At 38.1% G+C, this 16,787-nt stretch overlaps 1 protein-coding gene and 1 long non-coding RNA gene across 2 annotated transcripts in view; one reads left to right on the top strand and one right to left on the bottom strand.

The window, feature by feature from the left end:
- Positions 1-16,787, top strand: part of LOC124292515 (coiled-coil domain-containing protein 78-like) — a 58,369-nt gene that overhangs the window by 36,297 nt on the left and 5,285 nt on the right. Inside the window, 11 exon segments of the mRNA XM_046729635.1 lie at positions 3,925-4,121; positions 4,721-4,895; positions 5,045-5,185; positions 6,549-6,680; positions 6,943-7,029; positions 7,454-7,633; positions 8,083-8,256; positions 8,588-8,638; positions 9,899-9,987; positions 15,069-15,147; positions 15,539-15,664. Coding sequence (XP_046585591.1) covers positions 3,925-4,121; positions 4,721-4,895; positions 5,045-5,185; positions 6,549-6,680; positions 6,943-7,029; positions 7,454-7,633; positions 8,083-8,256; positions 8,588-8,638; positions 9,899-9,987; positions 15,069-15,147; positions 15,539-15,664 — 1,431 coding nt within the window.
- Positions 7,855-9,880, bottom strand: LOC124292517. The gene is made up of 3 exons (XR_006902468.1): positions 9,815-9,880; positions 8,945-9,158; positions 7,855-7,930 (listed from the first exon to the last, which is right to left on the bottom strand). It is a non-coding gene; the product is annotated as an uncharacterized LOC124292517 (long non-coding RNA).

Genomic DNA, 16,787 nt, shown 5'->3' with positions numbered 1-16,787 from the left:
TCTGTTTCCATGGCAGCATGTTTGTTTTGAGTACTGTGTTTGTCAGGACCATATCTCGAAAGAGTACCAGGTATTCTTTCTCAAAACTGAGCACAAACAAAAACCAGGTATTTAACTGCTGCCTTATGCTGTTAGGGATTTTTAAAATTTGTATTTTGGTCGTTTGACATTGATATTTTATGTGTACCTGACCTAGAAGTACAAAGGTACAAATCCCAATTACATGTTATTGTTTTGATAGCTCAGTAACTGCTCCTGTATACACAAGGATAGATTAGACAGAAATTCTTTCATCAACTCAGACTTTAAGAAACTGTCAATTGACTTTTTCTTTCAAATTTGTGGGGCCAAGGTATTTGTCATCTTCTGATGACTCTTGTTTTGTTACCTGGTGATAGCAGTATGATACACATCTATTTTCTTAGTAATACACTACATTGTGGGATTCAATGAAACATACATAGTTTTTAATTTTGTTGAGTACCTGTACATGGGGGTTATTGGGGGTATTCATAACACCCTATATGCAAAAACATATTTACACCATTTGTTTGATTGGCATTTTAGAATAATAAGAAAGATATGATACTTTATTGATATGTACGATATTAGTCTGTTCTGTGCTGTAGTACTTCACTCTTGCTTGACAACGGTTTAAGAATCCAACCCGAAACGTCGCATCATATATGATAAATAAGTTGTCATTCATAAAATATCATACTTTTCTTAATATTGACATCATTTCTTAAATATTTTATACTATTATAGGTAAAATATTTTAACTTCACAGACTGCTTACGTAATCATTAGACCCGTGAAGGTCCTGGTTAGAATGAACCTTCAGTAACCCATGCTTGTCGTAAGAGGCGACTAACAGGGTCGGGTGGTCAGGCTTGCTGGCTTGGTTGACACATGTCATCGGTTCCCAATTGCGCAGATCAATGCTCATGCTGTTGATCACTGGATTGTCTGGCCCAGACTCTTACTTACAGCCCACTGCCATATAGCTGGAATATTGCTGAGTGTGGAGAAAATTTAAACTCACTCAGTCACTCATTTAATCATTAATAAAAATTTTTTAGACAATATTGTGAAATTGACGACATCAGCTTGAGCCATTCAGGAAACAGAAGAGCTTTGGTAGGTGTGGCCTAATATTTGGTCTCATGGAAATATAAAACAATCAGATGATGAGATAATACTTCATTACACACACAGAAATTTCCGTCATAACATACTCAACTAGAGATGTAATTATTTGAACATTAAAGATACATATGGGACTGGTCAGTTATTTTATTGATGTGTTGGTCTGAGGAAATACAGAGGTCACCCTAAAATATGACCCTCTCTTGGGGGGTGAGGTGAGGGGGAAATTGGGTTTTACGTCGTGCTTGAGAATATTTCGCTCAAATGATGCCGTGCATGCGTGTGTATGTGTATGTGCGGCTGCTTGTACTAGCCCAGACTGAAGCTGGTTTTATAGTGCTAGCCCACTGAGATACCATACCGCAGTGAAGCAGGAATACCCCACTCAGACACATTATACTGACTCCGAGCCGACCAGTCCTTGTTGTACCCATTAATGCTGAGCGCCAGGCAGGGACCAACAAGTACCATATTTTAAGGTCTTTTGGTATGACGCGGTCGGGGATCAAACCCGCGACCTTCCGCTCTCCCGGGCGGACGCTCTAACCACTATACCTCGGAGGCGGTCCCTCTCTTGGGAGGATCATGCTAAGATGTCTTTTCAAGGAGGGTCATGAATAATATGTATAAAGGCATGGAGTTGGTCACTCAGATATGACAAGCACTAGGGAAGGGTCATGAAGTTCTGTACAGTGGTACCTCTGCCAAATCCTTGAAAAAAGTGATGTGATTTGTTTGTCACATGTTAGTAGTATTAATCTTAAATTAGGCCAGACCAATTTTATTTCTTGTTTTACGGATCTGCCGGTTGTATTTTTTCATGAATAAGAAATTTTAATAAAACTTCCCAGCTCAAAATTTTTTTTCAATATTTTTATTGGCCAAAAATGTAAATGTGCAAGAAAATGTTTTTAGATTGTTTTTCCCCCAATATAGACTTCATAAATTGCCAAAAGTAAAGTACTTTTAGTATTTAAAAGGTACATTACTTTGACTGGTGATTTTTATTTTTAATTTTTTTCCCTCCTGCCTTTTGATTTTCTGAGGACAAAAATTTGTAAAACAAGAAAAAAAATTGGTCTGCCCTTACCATGTTTTCTTTATCTACTTCTTTATCTTTCATTTTTAAGTAAATATATTTCATATGACTTGTAGGACATGTAGGACAGTAGAAAACAAGTGAGAAGGTTGAAAACAAGGCAAATAAAGTCTGATTTCAAATAAAGTCATCAGTACGATAGCCTAGAGAAGTAAATATTTGTAAGCCCTCCCCGGACAATCTCAGTCAAAGCTACCTATGGTGCAGAAGATCTGCTATCTCGTAATTCACACTTTTATGTCATACAGAGGCATTGAAAGCTTTCATTATTGACAGACATTTGGGTGTGAATAGATGATAGCTCTTTCAACAATGACGTGCAAAGTGATATGAATTTCAGTCCTCCCTGTGGCCTTTATCGCAGCCATTTAATAACCTATTCTGTGACAATGTGTGTGAGCCGATGTGTTTACATTGTATATTGACAAGCACCCTAACCATCACACAGGACTTTTCAAACATGTTGACTCTAGCATGGGGGACTTGATTCATGGACACCTTCACACTGGACCCATAGTTTGATTGCCAGGCCCTGCTGTATTGTAAACTGGTCATGGCTCATTGTTGAAAGTTGTGTAGGATATTTAGCATGGTTGTCAGGAGTTCGTCAGAATACTGAAGGAAATATTTACTCCTACACGTTGTTTCCATTGGTTACCTGTCAATGAGGACATATCCCAGATGTGAACATGAGCATGGAGATAAATGTTTATATCACTTTAACAGGTATGATATATTCACTGATGTGCTTACATATTTTTAACTTTTAGTCTATCAACAACAGTGATTGGGTTGTGAGGTTTTATTTAATATTGAATAAGTTTATAATGATATTCTTGCCAGGCTTTCACATCTTAGCAAAACATTAGTTTTTACATTAAGAAACTGTATGTAATCATGGAAATAGCTAGTTATTATTGCTAGGGGCTTGTAGAAACAGTACCATAGTCTTGTACAGTGTGAGGAACAAGATTTAGATGTGGGTTGTACATCAGAAATTGATGCTGTTATTAGGTCATTGTTTTAACTCATTAATTTAACCACTTTTTGCTGACAGGTTGTGGCACACTACATATGATTATATCAGACTCATGTATAAATCTGCATATTCCCCTTTACAACTATAATTTTTCAACAAAGTTCTGTATGTTGACAATATGTGGTAGAAGAAGCAGCAGTAGTATTGTTTTCTATAATTGGCCTGTATGTGACTGAATGCACAGAATATTGTCAACTGCAAGTGTGATATAGCTGACTGACTCCAGCCACTTTCTTCCACTGTTAGTGTTCTTTGACTGGAACATGACTGTTTCTGATGACATAGAATCACTGGGGCCGCATCTCTGGTCATCTAGTGTGTAACTGCCTACTGAGAGCTTAATATATTTGAAATGTGCTGTGATAGAAGTCTTCTATATTCAAACTGGTTGTTGGTCACAGTGTATGTGTTCCCTCCCGTCTAGGAGTAGAGCCAGATTCTAGCCTATTTTGGAGAATTAATCTTTATCTGACGGTCATGTTAGAATTCATATTTACCAAATGTTCTATTGTCAACAGGCCAGGAAATAAAATTCCACTGTTTTGAATTTGAACTGATGAAATATTTTAAGAATTTGTTATCTGATTTTGCATTTTCCTATGTCATCTGGATAATAGCACCTGCATTGTTGTTTCAGAATGTTGGTGAGAGCTCCCTCCTGAGTAAATCCAGGTTTACAATCGTTGAATTACCAGGACTTGAGAAACTAGGCGAGGATCCATCTCACATCCGACTCCGAGAGGGTCCTACCCTCAGCAAGGCTCTGTTGTCTTTACACCAAGTGACAACATCCCTTGCATCCAACCCTTTCCCAGACAGAGTCATCAGTTATAGGTATGTCCTGTCACAGTTCTAGGGTAGATGTCAATCTATAATCTATCTCTGTCAGACTACATCACTTGTATTTCCCCCTTTCCCAGACAGAGTCATCAGTTATAGGTATGTCCTGTCACAGTTCTAGGGTAGATGTCAATCTATAATCTATCTCTGTCAGACTACATCACTTGTATTTCCCCCTTTCCCAGACAGAGTCATCAGTTATAGGTATGTCCTGTCACAGTTCTAGGGTAGATGTCAATCTATAATCTATCTCTGTCAGACTACATCACTTGTATTTCCCCCTTTCCCAGACAGAGTCATCAGTCTTAGGTATGTCCTGGTACAGTTCTAGGGTAGATGTCAATCTATAATCTATCTCTGTCAGACTACATCACTTGTATTCCCCCCTTTCCCAGACAGAGTCATCAGTTATAGGTATGTCCTGTCACAGTTCTAGGGTAGATGTCAATCTATAATCTATCTCTGTCAGACTACATCACTTGTATTCCCCCCTTTCCCAGACAGAGTCATCAGTTAGCAGGCTGACATACTGTATGTTTCAGTAAGGTACACTCTGGTTGTATGTTGTATTGCTCATTTTGTCGGTATTTCAGCGAGTCAAAGCTCACCCAGCTACTGAGAGAGGAGCTTGGCGGGAACTGTAAGACCCGAGCTTTGGTTTGTCTCAAGCCAGTCACCACACCAGAGACGCTCACTGCTGTCATCAAGTTCATTACCAACCTTTCACAGATAAAGAACTTCCCCATACTCAACGACAACTTTGCACAGGTAATATTGAATGAGCAAGTAAACTCAACAGGGCAACACTGCACAGATATCATAAACTAACTGGCATGAAAATATGTTTGATTGTCGATTAAATATCAGAAGATGATAAAGTCAAGTCATTATTGATGACAGGTTATATTGTATTGCAGAGCCTTCAGACCCAGTACCGAGCGAGAATCATCGACATGGAGACCCAGGTTGGGATGGGGCCCAACACCATGATGGCCCAGTCTGTTGGGGCACATCTTGGAGATGCTAAGGATGAAGTCAGGAGGCTGCAGTCAGAAAATGTGAGAGTACTCAGAATACTGTGGATACTTCTAATAGTAACGCCCACAATATAAAACAAATGAAGGAAAGCAGCAAGACAAACATGCCTCTTTCTATCAGCATGCTACTTTAGCTGCTTGTCTTAAACCTAGTAAATAGAGATTATTAACCGAGTGTGTTTCTGTAGCATTAATATCATATATTAGGAATAAAAATTGTATTATGCTAGCCTTTGTTTCTACAAGCCCCTAGCAATAATAACTAGCTAGCCTTTGGCAAGCATAATACAATTTTTATTCCTAATATATGATATTAATGATATGGAAACACACAAGGTTAATAATCTCTTTATCATATGATGTCATTCTTAAAATTACTCTTAAACAAGAAGCAAATCGTTCTTGAATTTATATGAATAGAATCGAGCATTCGCGTAAGAATACTTAGCGGTACACCAAGGTGAAGGTCATTCATGGCGGCGGCATATGGTTGTGACTAGTCACTAATATAGTGCAAACATAACTCATGCTTAAAATAAGATCTTTCTGTCTAAAAAGAACAAAAAAATTGGGCAGGGTTTCCCTGGCAGTGTTTCTATTTTCATTGCGGGTAATCACTTATCAATATCAGTTTCGGATACCTGACAGAAACGATTCGTTGTCTGAATTGTGATCTATAGATCAAAATCCTTGGTTGGTACCTTTCTTAGACAATTGCCTTTTAGTCGTGCCTCATAATCCATACCTTCAATTTGAACGAAGTAATCCGTTCATGTTTTCCAAAGTCAATTACTGCAGTAACGACTCCAGAACCTCTGTTATCAATTCTTACAGATTCACCAATTTTGAGAATGGGGGCAGCCATGTTTGTTTACAAACAATGTAAACTCGCGACGACGTCATCAATGAAATGTTAAACGTTTTAGGATTCGCATGGCATGTATGGAGTTTTGTGAAAGTAGTTCATGGATTGACGTAATTTGCATAGTTATCAGATTTGGATACCAAGTTTATCAGATTGCTTTATTGCACCGATAACATCCTCCATTAGATGAAAAAATTGTTTATGGTCTTGTAATCTCATCTAAAACTTGTCAACATAATAACCCTAAATTCTTGTGAAAATGATGCTTAGTTCCAAGTTTGAACTACCATGTTTATGGGATGATGGTAATACTGAGAAGCTGCTAGTTCATCTACCCACGTAAATATTTGAGTTATTTGCCTTTAAGCCTAGTCTGCCCTAGTGTTTGTAAAACGAAATAGAGTATGAAAGTTTTCTGTATGTTTGTTTTCTCATTCTGATTCTCAAATGTCATGTCATATCCCCTTTCTGTGGTGTAGATGTTTATATTACCTGCTTCCTTCTCTTCTTTTTCCACAGCTTGTCTTGAAGGACCAGAATGACCGACTAGCCATGCGCCTGGACCAGATGACAGCCAAGTTCAATGCCTTGGCCAACACAAAGACAGACTTGTCCAAGCAGCTACTCATGAGCGAGGAGGAAAAACTCAAGGTAGGTAACTCTTGCACCTTTGGTTACCTGGTAATCCCATACAAGATCTGCAGAGCAATACATGTGTGATGTTTTTCATCACAATCATGCAATGTTGTTCTGTTGGGACTTCAGTCTTATGGAAACATTATTTGATACTCTTTTCAGAAATGGTAACATGTATGTGTGAGTCATTATCAAGCACTGTGTGTATTATCCAGCATATAGGTCGTGTGTATATATACAAAGTGCCGTTGATGTTGTAGCTTGTACGTCCCTACAGGTGTCCCAGTCCTTGGTGGAGATGCAGATAGAAAACAACAAAGTTCGGGAAGACACAGAGGCCAGCAGATTTGAACTGACCAATAAGGTAGGTAAAACTGTTGGTGGATGAAGTAACCCAGAACATTTTGACATCGAGCAAAAACCAGAAACTGTTGGTTTTCAAGTAACAGCTTTTGAAAGTTTAGGTTGAGCCAGCACACATTATATGTACTTAGTGAAAAGAGGCTAATTCTCTGGTGCCTGAGAACCAAGAATAGTTTCAGCATTTGTAGATCTTTCAGTACATTATTGTGACTAGTTCAAGACAGCCAGCCATTTCTCTCCTACTGGGTGCAAACAGACTGTCTTGGTTGCCTCCCTTAAGGTATATCAGCATTAAGCTTCACATATTTTAAAGAAATGTTTCAGATCATGACGATACAACTATGAACATTTGAATCTGCATTTGTAGAAGAAATATGCCTTGCACCCAAGTTCTATTTACAATAGTCCTGTGTCATGTACTGTAGATCATAAACCTGGAGAACCAGCTGATGACAGCGGAGGCAGAGAGAGACAAACACATGAAGTCTGCCAAGAATGCCAAAGAGAGGCTGAACGAGATGGAGCAGGACCGGAAAGACCTGGCAGATGAATATGTCACTCTCAAGTCCAACTACCTGGCTCTCACCAACGAACATCAGCAGGAGGTTAGTACAAACATTACCCACCTATGTCTCTTGACTTACATGTTTTTATTGGGCACCTCCTTAACTAGGATTATGATGTGAAGATGCAGTAGCAGTCAATGTGGTTGAACACTGTCAGCGTGGTGTAGGAGGAAAGTCCAAAGTCCGTTCTGGTGAAACCTTCCAGCACAGATATAGTGCTGACAGGCCATGATCAGTGGGAATTCAGTCTCATGAACAGCAGATCCTGGGCCATGTAAGCCACACAATTTTGCACAGTGAATTGCAGCAGACGTTTGGGTCAACCATGCCAATGAGCTGAAATAATGGCATTTGATATAACAGGAGTTTGGTTTGTTTTGTTAATCACTGTTAATGTCAGTTTACACAAAGTACACTGTTTCCTAAACAGTCTTATTATCTGGTGTTTGGATACACGTCCCTGTGGTAACAGATCTGGTGTGTTGTAGGTGGCAAGGAACGAGACATTAGCTATGGAGCTGTTGAACCTGGTGAATGCAAAGGCAACCCTCATGAGACAACTGCTCATCCTGACTAACGGAGACCCCAAGATTGGCAACCCTGACGCTGAGATAGATAGGATTAAAGCCATCGTCACCAAATACTCATCTGGCAGAATCAAGGTGAAGTATTAAACACACATCCATTGTCAGATCATAACTCAGAACTATTGTCTCTAATTTCTCTAATGGTTCATTTCGCCTTTATTACTATTCAAGTGTTGTGTTTTGCCTAAGATAGTAACTTGAATACTCTTGATAAATACCTGAAATTTGAACTCAACATTTTGACCATGTGAACTTGTATTATCTAAATGTATGTGACAGTGTTGAGTGATTTTACCATGCAAGATGTGCATGGATATTCAACCACAGCCAGAAAACACAATGCACTGTGATACCTGACCACATGCCTGTACAGATATTCTACATGATGTATGTTTGTATGTTCCAGGCTGACCAGATCCTCAGCACCCAGAGAGACAGGGATGCTGTGGCTGAGTCTGTAAGTAGCATACTAAGCAGGGACGTGTATTTGTTGACAGATGCCCTGTATGAGGTGTGGAGGTGAAAAATACTCAAGTATTTGTAGTGCATCTGTCAATATATTTTATGGATGCTTCAAGGAATGTCAGGCTTAAGTATATACACAGATGTTCTGTTGAACTGGGTGTATTTAATCTATGAAGTGTCAGTAGTCTGTGGAAGTTATGGTTAATTAAACATCTGTCTGCTATGTAACCATGAAATTAAACGGATACATATACTCGAAGGTAAAAGTGATAATGTTCTTATTTAGCATATATCTAACCTGTAAGTACTCTAGGTAGACAAAGCTTCAAGGTCCTCCATATCCTGCCATTGTAAGAGATAACTAAATGTGTTGGATCATCATGTTTACTGATTTGGTTGATTGCATGTCATCAGAGCTCAACTGAGAAGATCGATGCTCATGATATCAGTCACGTATTTTCTGGTCCAGACCGGCATCATACAGCAGGAATGTTCCTCAATGTGTCCTTGAACTGCAAACAAACAAACAAACAAACTCAACAAGGATTTCAGAATATATTAACTGGTGGTAATTTATATAAATATTATTTTTCATTGAATGAACAGAGTTTAATACGTATGCTGCATGTGACATTGATGACAAGACAAAAGAAACTTTATTCTTGCGAGCTGATATGAATAATGCATACAAAGTGTACATGGTTGTAGATGCGGACATAAAAGCCACCCGCTCCATGACCCGAAGCCACAAGCCAATAATACTACTGGGAGGGTGGGACGGATTACATTATGTTAGAGCCGAGCCATGCAGTGTATTTGCTGGGTTACGTGCCGCCGCACCCTCTAGCAAAGGGAGATAATAACTGTGCGAACAGAACTTAACATTAACAGTGCAAGGGAGGGAACTCCTCTGATACTAAAATCAACGTTTGCAAAAGCTGAAATGCAATAGAGCCACACTCCTAATTTTTAAATGTTTTAATTAAAATAATACATTATACAAGTTGGACTGTACAGACTTTCTATGTATTTTAATCTTATGGAATATATAGAACTAAAACAGGCAGAAAATGAGTTTGTTTTGCCCTCCCTCAGCATTAGGAAAAGCTTCACACTGCCCTCATCTGTTCACAACCTTATCATAATACTGTTATTTAGTTTTAGTTACCGTGGCATGTTTGATCACAGTTGCCGTTCAGTGTCTACCTTTACATGACCATTGTGAGTAATGGACTCACTGTTTCTGTTGCAGCTGTTGTCAAGTCGGAAACGTCACCAGACCGACCTGGAAAGGATACGAAATGAGTTCGGGGATCAGTCAGCCACTTATGAAAAGAGGATGTGAGTATTGTAGTGAAGTGACCTGCTTCAAGAGAGAGGCTTGTCATGATAGGGCTTATGTCAAACTTTCACACACAGGTCTGAGGAAGCATCTTACCAGACATTAAAGTGAACATAGCAGCTTTGAGTATGTTTATACTTAAAGGCATGTTTATTCACAAATGTTTGACTGAAATCAAATTTGAAAAAGGGAAATAGTGTAAAACAGACAATAAACAGAGATAAGTACACAAGAATGAGTGTAATGCTGATATTACAGACAAGTGTTAGAATGCAGAAATTCTTACATAATGTGTCATTATGTCTTACCCAATATTTCTTCATCCTTATAGGCTCTCTTTAAGTACACTGATCACAAGTGCCATCTTAGGAAATTACACTGGGTGCTGATATTCAACTTGGACATTATTTCCAGTATTATGTCATTCGACCCTTACATCTCAGTATGATTTGAATGACATCAACACTGCCATCTGGTGACATAAACAATACAATGGTGCATCTGAAACCTTATTTGCACTTGTGTGTATAGAGTTTTTAAGAATTCAGTTATTTCTGACCCTGAATGTAATAAAAATGATATCCTAAAACTGTCACTGTGGGTTATGCATCTCTTAGAGACTTAGAGACAACTCTGTAGTAAACAGTGTATTTCACTGCTCTGGTCATTTGCTATAGCTTTTCAGACATTCTGTAAAATGTTAAAAATGTTTTAAGTGTGAGTGTTAGAAAGCCTGTTGTGTGGTGGTTGTTATGAAATAGAAACAGTGATGCTGGTCACAGGCCTCAAAACACATATATATATATACACATATAATCAACATTATCACTTTTTGTATCAAATGAATATATACAAAATTCACAAAATATATCACAATAATCACATGCAGTGCTGATGATTCTCATACAGAGTGGTGTAGAGTGTGAAATCACTATCAGTATTACACATGGTACATCACACGTTATTACACCATGAACGCTATTACACCATGAACAATATATCACAAATAACACATATTCACAAATAACACATATATACCTCTTTGATGTTGGCTCCTACTGTTCTATATGTGATTGGTGTAGAGTGTGAAATCACTATCAGTATTACACATGGTACATATCACACGTTATTACACCATGAACAATATTCACAAATAACACATATATACCTCTTTGATGTTGGCTCCTACTGTTCTATATGTGATTGGTGTAGAGTGTGAAATCACTATCAGTATTACACATGGTACATATCACACGTTATTACACCATGAACAATATTCACAAATAACACATATATACCTCTTTTGGTGTAGAGTGATGTTGGCTCCTACTGTTCTATATGTGATTGGTGTAGAGTGTGAAATCACTATCAGTATTACACATGGTACATATCACACGTTATTACACCATGAACAATATTCACAAATAACACATATATACCTCTTTGATGTTGGCTCCTACTGTTCTATATGTGATTGGTGTAGAGTGTGAAATCACTATCAGTATTACACATGGTACATATCACACGGATACATATCACACGTTATTACACCATGAACAATATTCACAAATAACACATATATACCTCTTTGATGTTGGCTCCTACTGTTCTATATGTGATTGGTGTAGAGTGTGAAATCACTATCAGTATTACACATGGTACATATCACACGTTATTACACCATGTACAATATTCATAAATAACACATATATACCTCTTTGATGTTGGCCCCTACTGTTCTATATGTGATTGGTGTAGAGTGTGAAATCACTATCAGTATTACACATGGTACATATCACACGTTATTACACCATGATCAATATTCATAAATAACACGTAAATTCCTCTTTGATGTTGGCCCCTACAGTTTAATATGTTATTGATCTATTTACTTCCTAATAAAATATTCCTCTACTCACCACATCAGACAATTTTGTGCAGACAGAAAGTTTTCCATGGTTATATTTATGGACCTACTCTACATTTTGAGTAAAGAGGGATGCTTCTCATCAGGAATTTTGTTTTTGACATTTTATTCCAGAGCAGTGAGGACAAATAGAGAACAACCAGCCTTACAGTCAACAGACATACTAGTATTCAAAGTTACAACCTCAACTCACAAGTTACTAATTGTAAACTGAATTGTTGGAAATTAATGCTTAGCACCTGTTTTTTAGTCTGGAATAAGTATTTCAGTATCCATAACAAAATGTACTACTTTTAGTCATTGAAGTTCCAGACAGAATCATATGAAATCAATGTGTGAAATAGCAGCAATTACCATCTCCACAGTCATGGGCAGCAATACACAAGGTCTGTAAATGATAGCAATGCTCTTTGATAAATAAGGCATGACTCCAGTACGAATAAACATTAGTAACTGGTGCTCCCCATTCCGTCTTGGTGATGGCAGTAATCAAATGCCAGGGCTTTGTTCCTGGTGCTAGGGAGAACTTAGTAATCACGCTGCAGCCTTCACTCTCTTCTGATCAAGGGTGAATCAATACCCTGTCAATCTCACAACAGGATCAACGTTTGGAACACTGGGTCAGTGAGTTGACTTGTGTAATAAACTCACTTGACTGGGACTACACTGATGACACTAAATGTCATCCGCCGGTTGTTGATATTTCAACCGTTTGCCGATCTAAGTCATGGATCAGTGGATTAAAGGATGAATCAAGGCTGTTTGCATGATTGATAGTGTTGAAGCCCAGACAGTCACAGGAATAATGACAGTAGCCATATGTCAGTCATAGTTTGTTGTTATGTAAAAAGATGGGGATTTTTTAAACATTCTATTTTGTTAGAGCCTTCAACCATGACACCACAAATCTTATGATTCTGAAACTTTGTGTGCATGATCCAAACAATGGAATCACAAAATAGGGATTAAATAAATCTCATTTCTATTTATATCAGTGACACAGTGTTATTAAGTGTGATCTTATTTCCTATCCTATTTGTCCCTAACTGGACGCAGACCATTTGCCAGGGACAGAATGCAATGATGTGGGCTGTGACTGTATTACAAGTTATTTCAAATATTCAAAAGCATTTGGGCGGGCTAAAGAGCCTTTTACTTGCATAAGCATGATTAAAAACATAAAAACCAAACCTGCTGACATCCAGGTGTTGTAGTGAACGCAGTACCAGTGCAGGGTGTCAAAGTACACTGTAAGTCTTAATCAAATTAATGTCTATTTGTCTTGAGTCATTGTGACAACGTTTATATATGAAACGTTTGTCTGTAATTAAAATAGACTAAGTGATAGAAGAGTAATGTGATTGGAGATTGTTGTTTGGCATGCTCAAACCATGTGGGATATTGGAAGTGTATCAGGTGAATCCTAGTCAACAGTTACCCTGAAGCCCTGACGACACTGTTAATAATGTAAAAGATAATATACCTCAATTTTTTTTTAGAAATTTGGATGGACATCTAGAAAATCTCGCAATACTGCTGAACTCTTTAGAGAATTTGATGAAGTTTTATGTTCAAACTAATGTTCAATCACATGTAGGCTAAAGATTTGGTAACACATTACCAAAGCTATATATAATATGCATTACATACTTGAACACAGATGATTTAAAACGTAAGCTCAGATTGTATTTTTTTGGACATTTTAGACATATCTGATTGGAGACACTTGAAAAGCATGTGTGGGACCATCCAGGGGGTATTGTCAATACAAACCTACATCATCTGATCACATGAATACCCGATCCAGCTTCCGTTGCCGAGTCAAGTTAAATTAATGACCACATATGTCATCATATATAACGTGTCTATTTCACTTTGAGTCTATCACTGATCAGTTGAGCACGCAAAGCCACCAATCATGCTCAATGTCAATGTTGACCAGCTGGTTGTCTTGGCAATCACAACTTGTCCCATTAAACATAATGGCTTTAGGGCTGTTTGAAACCCGAGTCACAGTGACAGATAGCAATTGATCTCTGTGGCAGTCAGCAATGCAGCACTAATAGACAGCTCAGTACTGTGTGCAGTGTTTACTGGTGGGCCCTGTTATCCCACCTGTCTCATTGCCAACTCTTCTCCATGTTAGCTTTCCTGTTGAGAACAATGAATGGTAATGACTTAAATGTTTTGCCCAATACTCGGGATCATGTGCTCATTGTCCCCAGTCCATGTCTACATGTTCCAGTACACTGGGTAGTCAGGCAATCAGTGTTGTTGACACTTCTCATAAAAACAGCATTATTGGTCTAATTTACATTGTAGTAATGTTTTTTAGCAATTTTTCAATGATTGTTGACTAAATGTGGTTTTCCCATACATTCATGGTACCTCAATGATAACACCAATCTATGGCATACAGTGAATTAAATCTTCTTCCATAGTGAAATAGAAGAAATATTGTGGAAATAACTTACCGGTACTTATTTACTGATATGAACATTACTAGTTTGCCTGAGGATATTTGTGATGTTTTGCCTGATTTATTGAATATATGTGCAATTTGTTATGTGTGATACCTGCATTTCCTAGCCTGCTGTAGAACAAGGTGCATGTGTTAAAGGCCTTTCATGTCTAGCATGCTTAGTTGGCTCATTCAGCATTCTCACAAGCATAGACTTGTAGAATATCTTGTAGTTGTAAAATAAGTACAATTGTCAAAACCACATTTTCTTAACTATTTAAGTTCTATGAAATGAAATCTCGCCCAGTGAGATGTGGAGAATTCTGATGCCACATGTTTGGGAAGCAAGAAAGTTGGTGAAGAGTATTGGTAGCACTGAGGGCTTACATACTGGGTCAACCAGCATACATTCAGGGTATAGCATCTGTCTTCATGGACACAAATCCAAACACAGTTCAAAAGCAGTGACCAGTCCACATGTACATAAAACATTGGGTATCAACAACGTCAGTGAGACAGAAGATGGACAGTGTTATCTGCTTCAAGTATAGCTCATTTAGTGTTTTGTTAGTTAGTCGAGTATAAAGCTACATCATCAGAGTCTGTGATTGTCCCAACCCGGCCTGTACCTCGCAGTTAGAGTGTGTGATTGTCCCAACCTGTCCTGTACCTCCCTGTCTGTGTTGTTCCAGCACTGGGCTGATCAAGGAGCTCCAGGATGCCAGGAACCTGGCTCGAGACAGACAACACAAGATATCAGAAATTAATGCTGTAAGTAGCATCTATACCGCTGGAGGAATTTATGTTTGCACTTTACAGCAGTTAAGAAATTTACAGTGATCTAAAGTCTATGTTTGTTGCAGGTTTTTTTATTTTTCATTTTCACATTTACAGGTAATTGTTTTGAGGTTTCATGCTATGGACATTTCAGCTAATCCTTTCTGTACAACTCATCTACACCTGATGAGGGGAACTAGGGTGAAAGTGTAGTATAATCCTGATATCAAAGAGTGTTAACGTTTTTGGATATGTTGTTGGTTATTTAGTGTTCAAGATATAAAACAAAGAAGATGACACCAAACATTAGGCATTATTCAAGTCTCACATGGACTTAGTTAATCTGAGACTGATCTGTTGTGATGCTGGTGATATTGTGTGACAGAAACTGATCACCCTGAAGGGAGACAAGGAGATGCTGGAGACTCAGTGCAACCGACTCCAACACAAGGTCAAGGACCAGGGAGAGGACTTCCGACTCCGTCTCATCAAATATGTGGAGGACATTGCTGTAAGTTGCACCTCAAGCTTAGATGGTTACTGTGATTTGAAACATCTGAGAAGAATCAAGTATTTTCAAAGTACATGATACAATTTGTTTTGTGCTGAGTTGAACAGTATATATCATATTATGATTTACTCCCACTTTATATCATGGCATGTAAGCTTTGAGGAAAGCTTGAATACGTTTATCACTTTCGTGAAACCCAGAGCATAGGTATAGTGTTGATGAACCTACAAGCATAATCAGGCGAACCTTGGATCTGACCCCACCCTCTTAGGTTTCTGGCAGTCTCTCATAGGACAGGTTGTAAATGGATAGATACTGAACTAGAATAGTACAGATAGAACAGAAAATAGAAATGGTTGAGAGAGTTACCCATTGACATTGTCCATGTCTTGATTAAAAGCAGTTTCATGGTGTATTTTCACATTTGTCATTAGATTATGAGGCAATTTCACATTTAGTGGATAATAACTTGGTTTCACATTTAGTTTATTACATGGGGTTTCACATTTAGTATTGTGCATGGTAAGATAAAGTTTAGGTAATTCAGCTTAGTTTCCACTGCAAACCAAGGTCCAACTCCGAGAATTACATATACACGTACTGCTTTTTAGACAAGTGGGTCACCTCTTGCAGTTATCTCTTGAACTTTGAATATGATAATAGCAGTGTATAAAACATAGCCTGTCCCACCGTCCTTGACGGCCTATTTTTGTGAAGGACGGTCTATTAAATAAGTAAGGCCGTCCTTTGGTCGGGGGAAATATTTGAAAAACTTAACGTTGTTTGAACTTCGTCTTATCTATTATTTTTTCATTGTTTTAGTTTTTGGGACTGGCTGTGTTTGTTCAGGACTAGTCACTTTTTTTGGACAGCCAGTCCTTGGACAGGCCATAATTCAAAACTATTTTATACACTGATAATAGGATGTCAAACTATGTGCCTAGAGTATCTAAAAAGAGGCTTCACACAACAAACTGAAATTTGATGATCAATGTTTACAAACATAGGTTTGTTTATGTTGCCCATTAGAAAGCGACAACAACAGTAGCCATGATACAATTATACAGTGATTGTACAGTTTGTCCCTGCCTTGCTCGCTTTGTGAAGGTTACAGGTACTATAT

The sequence above is a fragment of the Haliotis rubra genome, unplaced genomic scaffold (assembly GCF_003918875.1).
Source record: "Haliotis rubra isolate DU_JTF1 unplaced genomic scaffold, ASM391887v1 Scf52, whole genome shotgun sequence".
In the NCBI taxonomy this organism is placed as follows: Eukaryota; Metazoa; Mollusca; class Gastropoda; order Lepetellida; family Haliotidae; genus Haliotis; species Haliotis rubra.
Note: the sequence above shows the minus strand (reverse complement) of the source record. Positions and strands in the feature narration are given on the sequence as shown.